At 61.1% G+C, this 11,706-nt stretch overlaps 1 protein-coding gene across 1 annotated transcript in view; it reads right to left on the reverse strand.

The window, feature by feature from the left end:
* Positions 1-11,106, reverse strand: part of CACNA1B (calcium voltage-gated channel subunit alpha1 B) — a 276,187-nt gene extending 265,081 nt beyond the window's left edge. Inside the window, exons 1-3 of the mRNA XM_004390689.1 lie at positions 11,037-11,106; positions 10,847-10,980; positions 7,110-7,249 (exon numbers count right to left, since the gene is read on the reverse strand). Coding sequence (XP_004390746.1) covers positions 7,110-7,249; positions 10,847-10,980; positions 11,037-11,106 — 344 coding nt within the window. The remainder of the gene's footprint in view (positions 1-7,109; positions 7,250-10,846; positions 10,981-11,036) is intronic.
* Positions 11,107-11,706: the final 600 nt, after the last annotated feature.

Raw genomic sequence — 11,706 nt, forward strand, 5'->3', positions numbered from 1 at the left:
AGCTGAGCTCAGATGTCAGCTGTTTCTCCTCCACCCGCAGCCCACCTGCAGGCACTGTCAAGGATTGTGGTACATTCAGGCCAGGTGACTTAGCAAGTCCTCGCCAGCATTCTGGGGCCACAGCACACCACCGCGGCCACAGCCAGCAGGCAGCACCCCGCTGAGCAAGGCAGTCCAAGCTTCTCCGCCCGGCCCCCACAAGGCATGTGGTGGTGCTGAGGTCCCAAAGGGGACGCCCGGCCAGCGGTAAGCAGCAGGTGAAAGGTGACGCCCCTCCCAGCCTGCAGGACTTGGCAGGACCAAAGCCATGGACCTGGGGGTGCTGCCCTCAGGGTCAGCTTTCAATAGGACAGGACAGCGGGCTTCCTCTGAGGTCGGGCATTTGGAACCCCCTCCCCACCTGGGCTCAGGGTCCTTGACCCAGGGACTCCCAGCAGGGCCCACCCTGGCCACCTGCACCCTCCTGTGTGTGGACGGAGTCAGCAGGTGGTTCGGGACCCAGGAGGGGCCCGACTCTGGCTTCCCAAGGAGAGGGTAAAGGAATTCTAATCCATAGAAAGAAGGGATGCCGGAGGGTGGCGGGATTTCACTACCCTGGCCTCCTGTGTTACATAACCCACCACAGCCCCTGCAGCCCAACCCCAGGGCCCTGGCCACGCAGGGCCCTGAGGGGCAGGCCAACTCCAGCTGCCTCAGCACCCCTACTCAGTCACCCACAGTCAGACTGTGTGGCGTTCCTGTGGCCACAACCTACATGGTTCGGTGCCATCTCTTGGACACGGCAGCCACCAGTGCCAGGAGGATTCTGAGACACCAAAGAGGGACATGGGGCTCCAAAAGGCTCCCTCAGTTGCTCTGGGGCCCTCACAGGCCCTGGCTTCCTGTCACAAATTAGCTCCCTCCCCACTGGTCCCAGCCACTGGGGCGGGGGGCGGACTGCAAAGGCCATTTCCAGTCTCAGGTGGGGAAGGGAGAGGGAGTCCTCCTAAGGCCACCAGCAAACCCCCCACTAGGCATCAGACACCCACCAGCAACCCCCAGAGACACACCCCAGCAGCTCCCCCAACTGTGCACTGGAGAACCCCATCCCCAGCAAACCCCAATGTGACCAGACATCACAGGAACAGTCACAGGGCACCAGGACTAAGGAAGGGTCAGGGATGCAGCCCGTGGCCCAGTGGCGAAGGACTTGTCAGAAAGTCCCCAAATGTGACACTGCTCAGGCACCCTCACTCAGACACGGACTCCAAAGTCAGATACGATGTGGCTGGTCACCCCATGCCGAGGCACAGTGTCCCTGTCACCCCACCTGGAGTGTCACTCCTCACCTGGTGCTAGACATCCGTGGTGTCTACCTGTCCTGGCTCTCAGCTGAGTCACCCCCGTCCCCCAGAAAGCACCTGCTGCTGCACCATCCCCATGTCAAGCATCTGCCACATGCCCAGCAGGAAGGGGGACACCGTCGGTCGCCGGTGGCTGCAGCTGGGCCCAGGAGGCTCAGGGCCAGCACCTGCTGCGGACTGTCAGCTTGACCTCTGGGCCCCACTGGCCAGCTGTCCCTTCCTCCCCAGTGTGGCTCCGCGCCCTCCCTTCTCATGAGAGACCAACCGTCCCTCCCTCCCCAGCGTGACTCCGTGCCCTCTCTTCTCATGAGAGGCCCAAGTCCAGGAGGGGAGAAACCTGCACTCTGATGACATGTCCTAGAAAGAAACCCCAGTTTAATTTGGAGTAAAATGAGAAGCTGTGGTGGGAAAGGTTCCCTCAGGAGCTACCTGCCTGAGCTTGGACACATTTCTTCTCCGTCCCTGAGGGCTGTGAAGAGCCACGATGGGGGCAGGTACAGTGGGACCCTGGGATTTGGGGACACCGAGGTCCTGGGATCTGGGGACACCAGGGTGCCCTGGGATTTGGGGACACTGGGGCCCTGGGATCTGGGGACACTGAGGTCCTGGGATCTGGGGACACCAGGGTGCCCTGGGATCTGGGGACACCAAGGTCCTGGGATCTGGGGACACTAGGGTCCTAGCATCTAGGTACACTGGGGGTCCTGGCATCTGGGGAGCCTGGGATCTGGGTACACCAGGACCCTGGGGTCTGGGGACACCAGGGGTCCTGGTATCTGGGGACACTGGGACCCTGTGATCTGAGGACAGTGAGATCCTAAGATCTGGGGGACACTGGGGGCCCTGGGATCTGGGGACACTGGGATCCTGGCATCTGGGTACACTGGGGTTGCTGGCATCTGGGGGGCCTGGGATCTGGGTACACCAGGGCCCTGGGGTCTGGGGACACTGGGGGCCCTGGGATCTAGGGACACCAGAGGTCCTGGGATGCTGGAAGAGACCCTGGGGTTCTGAGGGAACCCTGACCTGCTGCCCTTGCCTCTGACCCCACTTGGAATCAGTGGACCCCTCAGGGAAAGGCTAGGGTGGGGGCTTCCCCAGGAAGGAGGGCTGAGGGGGGCGAGGGCAGGGACTGACTGGGCAGAGGTGGGCTCAGGCAAGAAAGGCCGAGGCAAGGGTCAGCCTGGGGAAGGCCAGCGCCAGACACACAGTCCCTGTAGGCTACACCTCCACAGTCTGTCCAGAATCTGACATTTCTCTTCATGAATCCGCTGGGGTCTGGCCCCACTGCCTCCACTTGGTTCACACCTGGCTCACACCTGGCTCACACCTGTCCTTGCTTCCTACATGTCTGTTTCACAGCATCTCTTCACTCCTCAAGCCCTAACCTTCTCACTACAACTCCACTCAGCCAAGGACAGACGGCTGGAGAAGTGGGTGAAGGGAAGGAGGGCGATGGGGGGCAGAGGCAAGACAAGGCCCTCAGCTGTCACCATCTAAATCAGGGTGTGCTGCCACCCGCAGCACCTCAACTACCCTTCTCAATGTGGTGGCCCAAGATGCTTCAGAGCATGTCCTGGTGTGGGCCAGGCTCAAGCTTGTGGGGTCACTGGAAGCCTCCACATCAGAGCGTTCTCCCATAGACCATTCCCCACCCCAGCCCTCTCTGTTGGGGGGCGCTGACTCAGCCTGGCACCCCATACAGGAAAAGCATTCCTGAGGAGGGAGGGGTGGAGGAGGGAGAACCTCCCTGTCTCAGAAATCTGCTGTGGGGACAAACGATCGACGCAGACCAGAGGCCCTTCTCCTGAGTGTGAGGCAAGCTGAGGCCAGGGCCCCCAACCACTCTGTCCCCACCACAACCCAAGGGACAACGGAAGCCCCTGGTGGTCCCCACGGACTGGCCCAGCCAGCCTGGCTCTCAGCTCCACAGCACTGACCAGCATTCTCCACCCAAGCAAGTCCCCCAGGGCAGGCCCCGCCCAAGGCTCCACTGCCCCTTGGGCACCCCAGAAACACCCGCTGGCCCAGCCCAGCCCTCACACCCCACTTGCCCTCCAGCTGCGGCCCCATCTGGCCAGGGCTGCGGGCGCCCACTGAGCTAAGCCAGTGTCAGCCACCCCACTCCCCACAAGCGGATGCAGGTTAACAAAAGCCCCCAGAGCCCTAAGGCAGAGATAACGGTCGAGCTTAGAGGCAATATGTGGAGGTCGGGGCTTTCTGAGGCAGGAGAAAGGCATGGTCCCACGGTGCTTCTTCACAACCTCCACACCCACCTCAGAGGCAGGGGCGACCTGCTGGCCCTGGGGACTAGCTGGCTTCGCCAGCAGCAGGGCCTCCCACAGGGGCCAGGAGCCAGTGTCTTTGTCGACCGCACCCCTCCACACCCAATTAAATGAACCCTAATTAAAAACAACAAAGTAATGAGAAGCAACCCCCAATGGCTCCCCACAAGGGACCTCAGCTCAGGAGGAGTAGGGTCCTTGCCTAGACACCCCATGGGGTGGTGCTCGCTCACCCCAAGACAGGACTCAGCACCTCCCTGCCTCACTTGTGTGCACACAGAAGCACATGCGTGCACACACAGTATGCAGATGCACACAAGCGCACACATGCACACATGTACACACGCTACATAGAGGCACATGTGCATGCATGTGCACAGACACACGTGCACACACATGCACACACCCTCTCACACATGCACACACGCATACACCCTCTCACATGTGCACACACATGCACACACCCTCTCACACATGCACACACGTGCACACACGTGCACACACCCTCTCACACATGCACACACGTGCACACACATGCACACACCCTCTCACACATGCACACACCCTCTCACACATGCACACGCATGCACACACTCTCTCACACATGCACACATGTGCACACACATGCACACACCCTCTCACACGTGCACACACATGCATACACCCTCTCACACATGCACACAGATGCATACACCCTCTCACACATGCACACACACGCATACACCCTCTCACACATGCACACACACACATACCGTCTCACACATGCACACACGTGCACACAGATGCATGTGCACGTGTGTGCACGCACACAGGTTCACGTGTTCCTGTGTGCCACACAAAAAAGCAACAGAGTGGCTCCTGTGTGGCTCTGGGTCTGTGCTCGAGCCCAAGGGACGCAGGTACCCCCACACCTAGGGATTCCCCTCCCAACAAGCACCCCGTCTAGGGATGGAGTGCAGAGAGAGGAGTCTGGAGACCGTAAGCACCAACTCCCCACCCTGCTCCTGCAGACACGGAGAAGGAGCAGAGACTCCCTGACCCAGAGGAGAGAAACAGCAAAGGCAGAAGAGGGAAAGACAGAGGAAGGACAAGAGAGAAACAGGGTTGGAGAAGCAACAGAGACAAAAACAGAGGCATCAAGAAGGAAAGAAATAGAGACAGAAGGGGCTGGAGGTAAGAAACGGGCTAGAGACAGAGAAGACTGGGGATGGGGGATAGAGAGAGGGAGAGGGAGAGATGGAGAGCAAGAGAGAGGGCGAGAAGGGGAGAAAGAAAAGGAGAGACACAGACACGCCAAGACAGAAGCAGAGAGGTAGAAAAGAAAGAGGAAGAGGTGGAGAAACAGAGAGAAAAAGATGGGTATAGGGAGGCTCTCCATGACCCAAGTAGGGGGCAGAGTTAGGGTCCCAGGAACTCTCGAGATCCTCTCAATGAGGATCCTCTCAGTGGGTCCCCCAGGAAGGTGAGCCAGTCCTATCCTCACCTCTGCCCAAGAGTACGGTCAGTCAACCCCAGGGGAGAGAGAGCTGCCCAGGGGACCCTCCTCAGCAGGCCCCAGGGCCCAGAAGACCCAGGGGTCCTGCCCAGGGGCCCTGCCCAGGGGCAGCTGCAGGTACCCCTTCCTTGCCCCCCAAGCAGCCCACACACTCAGCACCTTGAACAGCCCCTTGAACAGGACCCTGCCTGCCCCACTCAGCCCCTAGGTGGCCCAAGCACAGAGAAGTGGTGCCGCGCACCGCCCAACAAGACCCCTTCGGCTTCAGCCACTCCCTGCTCAGCAGAAGCTCCCCGACCCCTCCTGGTGCCACCCCTCGCTGGGCTCTGGGGACACTCTGAAAAATAAGATGACGACCTTGTCCTCAGGGGACTTGAGTCTAGAGGCCAGGGAGATGTAAACAGCTAGTGACTCTTCCCAACACCACAAGCGCCGCCACAGAGCCGCCGGAGCTCGGTCCTCAAGGGGCCATCCTTGCCCCCACCACCTCCAGGTCTCATTTCACAAATGCTCGCCCTGACAGGGTATCCACCATGGGGCAGGGGGCATGCCACTGACCCCAGGCAAGGGAGTGACATCATGCACCCCACTCCAGAAGGTATGCCTGTGTGTATGCACGTGTGTGCATGTAAACGTGTGCATATAAACGTGTGTGCATGTGTATGCATGTGTGTAAGGCCTGCAAGCACAGGTGAGCACTGTGTGTATGCACGTGTGCACTCGTGTGTGTGCGTGCATGTGTGCATGTGTGTCTGTGCCCCCTGGAATCCACAGGTCTCCAAACAGAAGGCCCCATCATCCCTTCCTTTCTTGATCATTATGAAAAACAGTACAAAATGAGAGTTGCCCAGATACTCGATCTGTTCCAATTTCAGAGGCTCCCACCCCATCAGGGTGACCGAGGAGGAGCCCGAGGCAGGAAGGCAGCACAGACTCAGGTGATGGACGTCCTTCCTACAGGGAAGCAACCAGGACAGAGGGGAAGTACACACGCCACAGACACCCCCAAGGGCCCCAGCTCTGCAGACACTGCCCTCACGCAGCTGAGAAGGTGACCAGGGCCAGCCATCAGCAAGAAGAGCAAACAGGGTGGGTTCCCAGACCTGGGGCGGGTAGAGGCCCCGGCCACGGGCAAGTGGCTGGGGCCTCGCTCTGAGGGCCTCACTGGGGACCCCACTCAGCAACTTTGCTTTGCTCTCACATGCAGGGCCAGTGGGGTGTGAGCCCAGATCCAGAGGCACACAGAGCTGCCTGCTTCCTCCTCCACACTCAACCCAAACTTCATCTCCTTCAGCCATGCCTGTGCCAGGACAGGACAGGCGTCACTGGGCAGCCTCTGCCCACACAAGTGAGGAGGCGCTGGCCTTGGAAAGAGGACTCTGGGCCACGGGGCTCCCTTTTGTGTGATCCTCCCTGGACCACAAGATCTCGGCCAGAAGCCAGTCGGAAGCCCTCCAGGATCCGGGCTGCAAGCAGGTTCTGTGAGGTGGCCTCCCCTAGAATTCACCACCACCTCACCATGGAGCAGCAACACTGCAGCCCCACGCCCACCAGACGAATGGAGAGACTGAGGCACGGAGGCGGGGCTCATGAGGAAGACAGCGCACTCCCCCAGCATCCGCCACCCTTCCTGGATCTTCAGGGTTGTTTGGGGAATTGCAGGCTAACTATTAGGGTCCATTTTGAGGAGGAAAGTGGCTGGGGAAGGACATGCTGATTTAGCTCCTTCTTGAAGACAGAGCCTCCCGATCGCTACAGAAGAACTCTGCGGTGGATGCTGCCAGGCAGCGCGGGCTGACGCACACAAGTGCCATTCCCGGTCACAGGTGGCGGAGGGCAGTCGGAGCACAAGGCTCACCTACACTGAGCAACGGAGGCCACAGTCCCGCGAGATCCTCCCTTCTCAAGAAGGGGCAGCCCCGCCCCCACGCGAAGGCCCTCGGCCATCGCACCCGTGCCCCCCCAGGCACTATGCCGCACACCTACCCTGTGAGCACCACCACAAAGTCCATGACGTTCCAGCCGTTGCGCAGGTAGGAGCCCTTGTGGAAGACGAAGCCCAGGGCGATGATCTTGATGCCCGCCTCAAAGCAAAAGATGCCGATGAAGTAGGGCTCTGTGTCGTCCTGTGGGGAAGCACAGGGTAAGGGTCGCCACTGTCCTCCCCAGGCACAAGGGCGCAGCAGCCGGCGCGGGGAGACCACCCTCCCAGCCACACCCACTGTCCCAAGTGGACCCAAGCCCTGCCGGACACCCAACAGACTTCTTCCAAGAAGCGTCCCCACCACACCTGGTCCTGGGGTTATGTCCCCGCCATCCACATGGCCAGCAACGTCCCAGCCACACCCAGGAGGTACCTGCACCCCTCCCCCTGGCATCTCTGCTTCACTGGTTTACAGCCGCCAAGTCCCGCCCTGTTAAAATCACTGCAGTGGGTTTTTGCTTGTAGGAAGATAATGATGATGATGATAAAAGTAATCTTGTTGGATATTTACAATGCAGGTTTTTCTGGAATTAACTCAGGTTCTCCTTTCAGCACCCCTGTGTGATTAAGTGTTATCATCATCCCCATTCTAAAGGTAAGAAAACTGAAGCGCAGAGAGGTTAAGTAACTGGCCCAGACGCACGTGGAAAAACCGGGATTCAAGCCCAGAGGTGATCTGGATGCCAACCTCGGGCTCCAGACCACCCTGGAGTGTGGCCTGGATAAAGCCCTGCCTTCCAGCACCGGCCAGGTGCACCTATTCTCCCAGCATGCCTTCTGGGCGCAAATCTGGGTGGGGTAAGCAGACACGGAAGCAGAGTTCCACCAGGGCGCAGAGTAGTGACCCCAGCACCCATGCAGCCCCCAGGGCGGCAGCTTGGACAGTGGAGGCCAGGCCTGAGATCTTGCTGGCGGGGTGGAACCCAAGGTGTGACTGAACCAGCTCAGAGCTCAGTCCAGACGACGCAGGCATGCACCTTGCGGCTGCTGACAGTCCACTCAGGGACCCGCAAAAGCCAAGTGCTGGGTGGCAAGAGGCACCCCTCACTCAGGGAGGGCGGCCAAGAAGGCCTCCAGAGCAGGTGGGCCCCAAAGCCTGGGGTGTGAGCTAGCCAGACAGAGAGTGGGGTCAGGAGGGGGCTGGACACAAAAAGCCAGTGTGAGAGGCAGCCTGTCTGCACAGGGTGGAGGCTGCCTTAGGAAAGGGCTAGTGCGAGCCCAGGAGGGTTTGCCCTTCAGAGAGATGCTGCCTGGTCAGGGAGATGCCTGGGGAGGGGAAGAGAGGGCCGGTCAGCTCCTCTCAGCACCGTGTGCCCCCCTAGGAAGCCTGGGCCACCTGACCTGCCCCCACCCTCTGCCTGCACCTTCTTGTCCCACCCTTGTGGGGCTGGCCCCCAGGCTGGCTGGCAACAGCGACCATGGTTGCTGCTGGCACCCCAGGGGCTGAGCGTCTCGCAGGCCTGCCCACCCGCTCGCCTGCACGCCCGCCCGCCCGCCGGCCGCCCTGCCACCCGATGCTGACTCATGGCTGATGTCCCTGGAGGGGAGCACACACCTTTCTTGGCCTCAAGGCTCTAGTCTAGTTCAGCTGGTGGGGGGTCCCTGTCTGTGAGGGGAGGGGCTGCTAGCCATCTACCCTGGAGAATGGCTGGGCCCTAGCAAACACAGATCTGCACAGAAGCTTTCGGATCAAAAGGAGAGTATATGCCCAGCCCCAGAGAGAGACTGGCCAGAGCCAGCGGATGGGGGTCCCCAACCCAGATCTCTCTCTTCCCAGCCCCAACCTTGACCAGCAGAGGCTGAGCGCTGGCGGGAGCTGGGGATAGAGTGCAGGCAGCCAGGGCTACGAGCTAGGGGCTCTGGCCAGAGGTAGCTCTCGAGGTTGGTGAGCGGGTGAAAAGCAGATCCCCTCAGAGACAGGCCTGGCACGCACATAACCCTCCTACCCACTCCCAGCAGCAGTAGCTCCTCAGGTCTGAGCCAGGAGCAGCCCATCTTGAGAGCAGGCTGTGACTGAGGGTAGGACTGGGGTCGGGCAAGGGTTCCTTCCTTCTGCGGCATCTTCCCCTCAGCTCCCTGTCCCCAGGTGGCCTGCTTAGCCCCCAGATCCCGGCACAACAAAGCAAACCCTCACACCCTCCTAGCCTGCCAGGGCAGGAGCTCAGCCAGGTGGACGCCCCCTCGCCCATCCCCATCACATTTGCCACCCAGCCAGCCCCATACTGGCTCCCTCCCTCAGCTCTGGCCCTACTTGGGCCAGAATTCACTCTCCTCCCAATTCCCAAAGCCCTCGGGGATCTGGCCACACCCGAGGCTGCCGTCAGAGGCTGTCCACAACTCAGGGCTCAGGTCCTGCCTCCCACTCCCACACGCCTCCCCAGACAGAGCACTCAGGATGCAAGGCAAGTGATCCCACTGGGTTCAGTCCCTGGGCCAGAGTCACCAACAGAGACGCCGCACGCCCTGTGCCTGGTGCCTGGAGCGCAGCCTACACCTCCCCACTGTGTTTGTCCTCACACTGTCCCCTGACTTCTGCCACCAAACCCCACTTGGCCTTCCAGACTGTGTTTAAAGAGATGACTTCTCCTTGCAATCCCTCCCCCTGGGGGTAGCATCGCCCTGCCTCCCCCAGCCCCCACTGCTGGGCCTTTGCAGCTGTGGTAGAAAGGAAGTTCAGGACTAAGACTTACCAACACTAAGCACCTAATATGCATTGTTTCCTGCTCATCTCCAGGTTGAAGGTGGAGAAACAGAGCTTGCCAGGGTGTGAACAGAGTGAACAGCCTCTGGATACCCATCCCCACACCCTAGAGAGTCCGTCTCCTTGGGGACCTCAGAGGAGGCAGTTCAGGGTGTCCCCCAGGCCTCTCTGCTGAAGGCCACAGTCTCCCAAGCCTCCAGGATCACACCCCAGGCCCAGCCAAGGAACCAGGCTCAGAGGGGAAGCTGGGCAGGGGCCACACCCTCACCTTTGAAGTGGTGCTCACCTTCCTGGGACACACCCCTTCCCTCCGACCTATCCCCTCCTAGAGACTCCACCAGGCTGGCCCCTCAACCCCCACCTTAATGTCTCTTTCGGGGGGGGGCATGGTTCCCATCCTTAACTCACACCTCACCCTCCTGGCACCCTGGGTCTTCCCAGGCTCTCGGCTTCAACCGAGGACACCACAGGAGTCTGCCTCGGGAGGGGTGCTCCCCATGGGAAGGGGTGGTCCCCACAGGGAAGGGCTCCCCAAGCAGGGCTGCAGGGGAGACTGAGCAAGAGATTGATGGTCCTGGAGTCAGGGCCACACCACAGGGCCAAAGGGAGGGGCCGGGGCCAGCCCGCCCTCATGCTGGCACTTACAGCTCCTGAACCTCTGACAGCCCGTCCAAATGCCCCCCCTCAGATCCGACGTTTGGAACTTAGATTCTTAGAGAAAAACCCAGCACTGTGTTCCTGGATGGGCCTATCTGGGGTGCGAGGGTGGCTAGCGGCGCACGACAGACCACCTGCTGGCTACCGTGGCCTCCCAGGCCGCCAGGCCGCCCTTCCCCATTGTGGCGGAGACGGCTACCTGTTGTCCTGGCCCTTGAGGGTCGTTAGCCCCATGGGGTTCTGTCTTTTTCCTCAACTGAAGGAAAGAGGAGGGAGCTTCCTGCTCGAGGAACTCTGAGTGCCAGTCAGAGCTGGACTAAAGGAAAGCGGGGCAGACAAGCCTGCCCACACCCACCCCATCCGCGGCCCTTGGGGACTCACCAGTCGCTCGGACATAGGCGTCTTGTCCCCGTCAGGGAGGTGCTGCTCCAGGGCCAGCACGATGCAGTTAGCGATGATGGTGGCCAGGATCATGTACTCGAACGGAGTGCATGGGTTAAGGACTGGCCGGGAGGCTGGGGGGGACGGGACGAAGGCCACGGTGACAGACGCGCAGCGCAGCAGTCCTGACCATGCCGCCTCCGAGGGGCTGAGAACGACCGGATCCTGAGCCCCCTCCTGTGAATGAGGGCCGCTCCCATCGTTCCCTGCCTCCACGCCTGGGGCCACCTCTGCAGTGGAGGCCTCCAACCGCTCGGCCGGTCCCGCGGCCGTCAGCACCGCGGACAGCGCCTCCGCCCGGGCTCAGCCTGCTTTCGCTCCCGAAGGGAAGGGGCTGTGTGCCCCAGGGCGAGAATGGAAGGAGGGCCAGGCGCAGGCGCACGCTGTCGCCTAAAGACACACATCTCCACATGCACCTACACAGGCACGTGAACATACATGTACCGACAGTCGTGGCGCTCGCGCACACAGACCAACGCACGCGCAGCACCGGCTTCATGATGGCCCCGCAGAGATACACCCGCACCTGCAGCCAGGCTTGGAAGGAGTCCGGCTGCACATGTGCCCACACCTACAGACGTGAACGCGCCCTCGGTGCCCTCCAGGCTGGCCGCGGGCTCCGCGACCCAGACCCGGGTCACGGGACCTAGCGCGGGCAGGGCCGAGCCCAGGAGCAGGGGGCTCCGCCCAGCGTCCACCTCGCGGCTGCCGCCACGACCACACGCACCACACACGCCGTACGAACACACACGCACGAGCGCACACTCACATAAACACACGCACACACACACACACACCCC

This window comes from Trichechus manatus, unplaced genomic scaffold, assembly GCF_000243295.1.
Source record: "Trichechus manatus latirostris isolate Lorelei unplaced genomic scaffold, TriManLat1.0 scaffold00317, whole genome shotgun sequence".
NCBI classification, from domain to species: domain Eukaryota; kingdom Metazoa; phylum Chordata; class Mammalia; order Sirenia; family Trichechidae; genus Trichechus; species Trichechus manatus.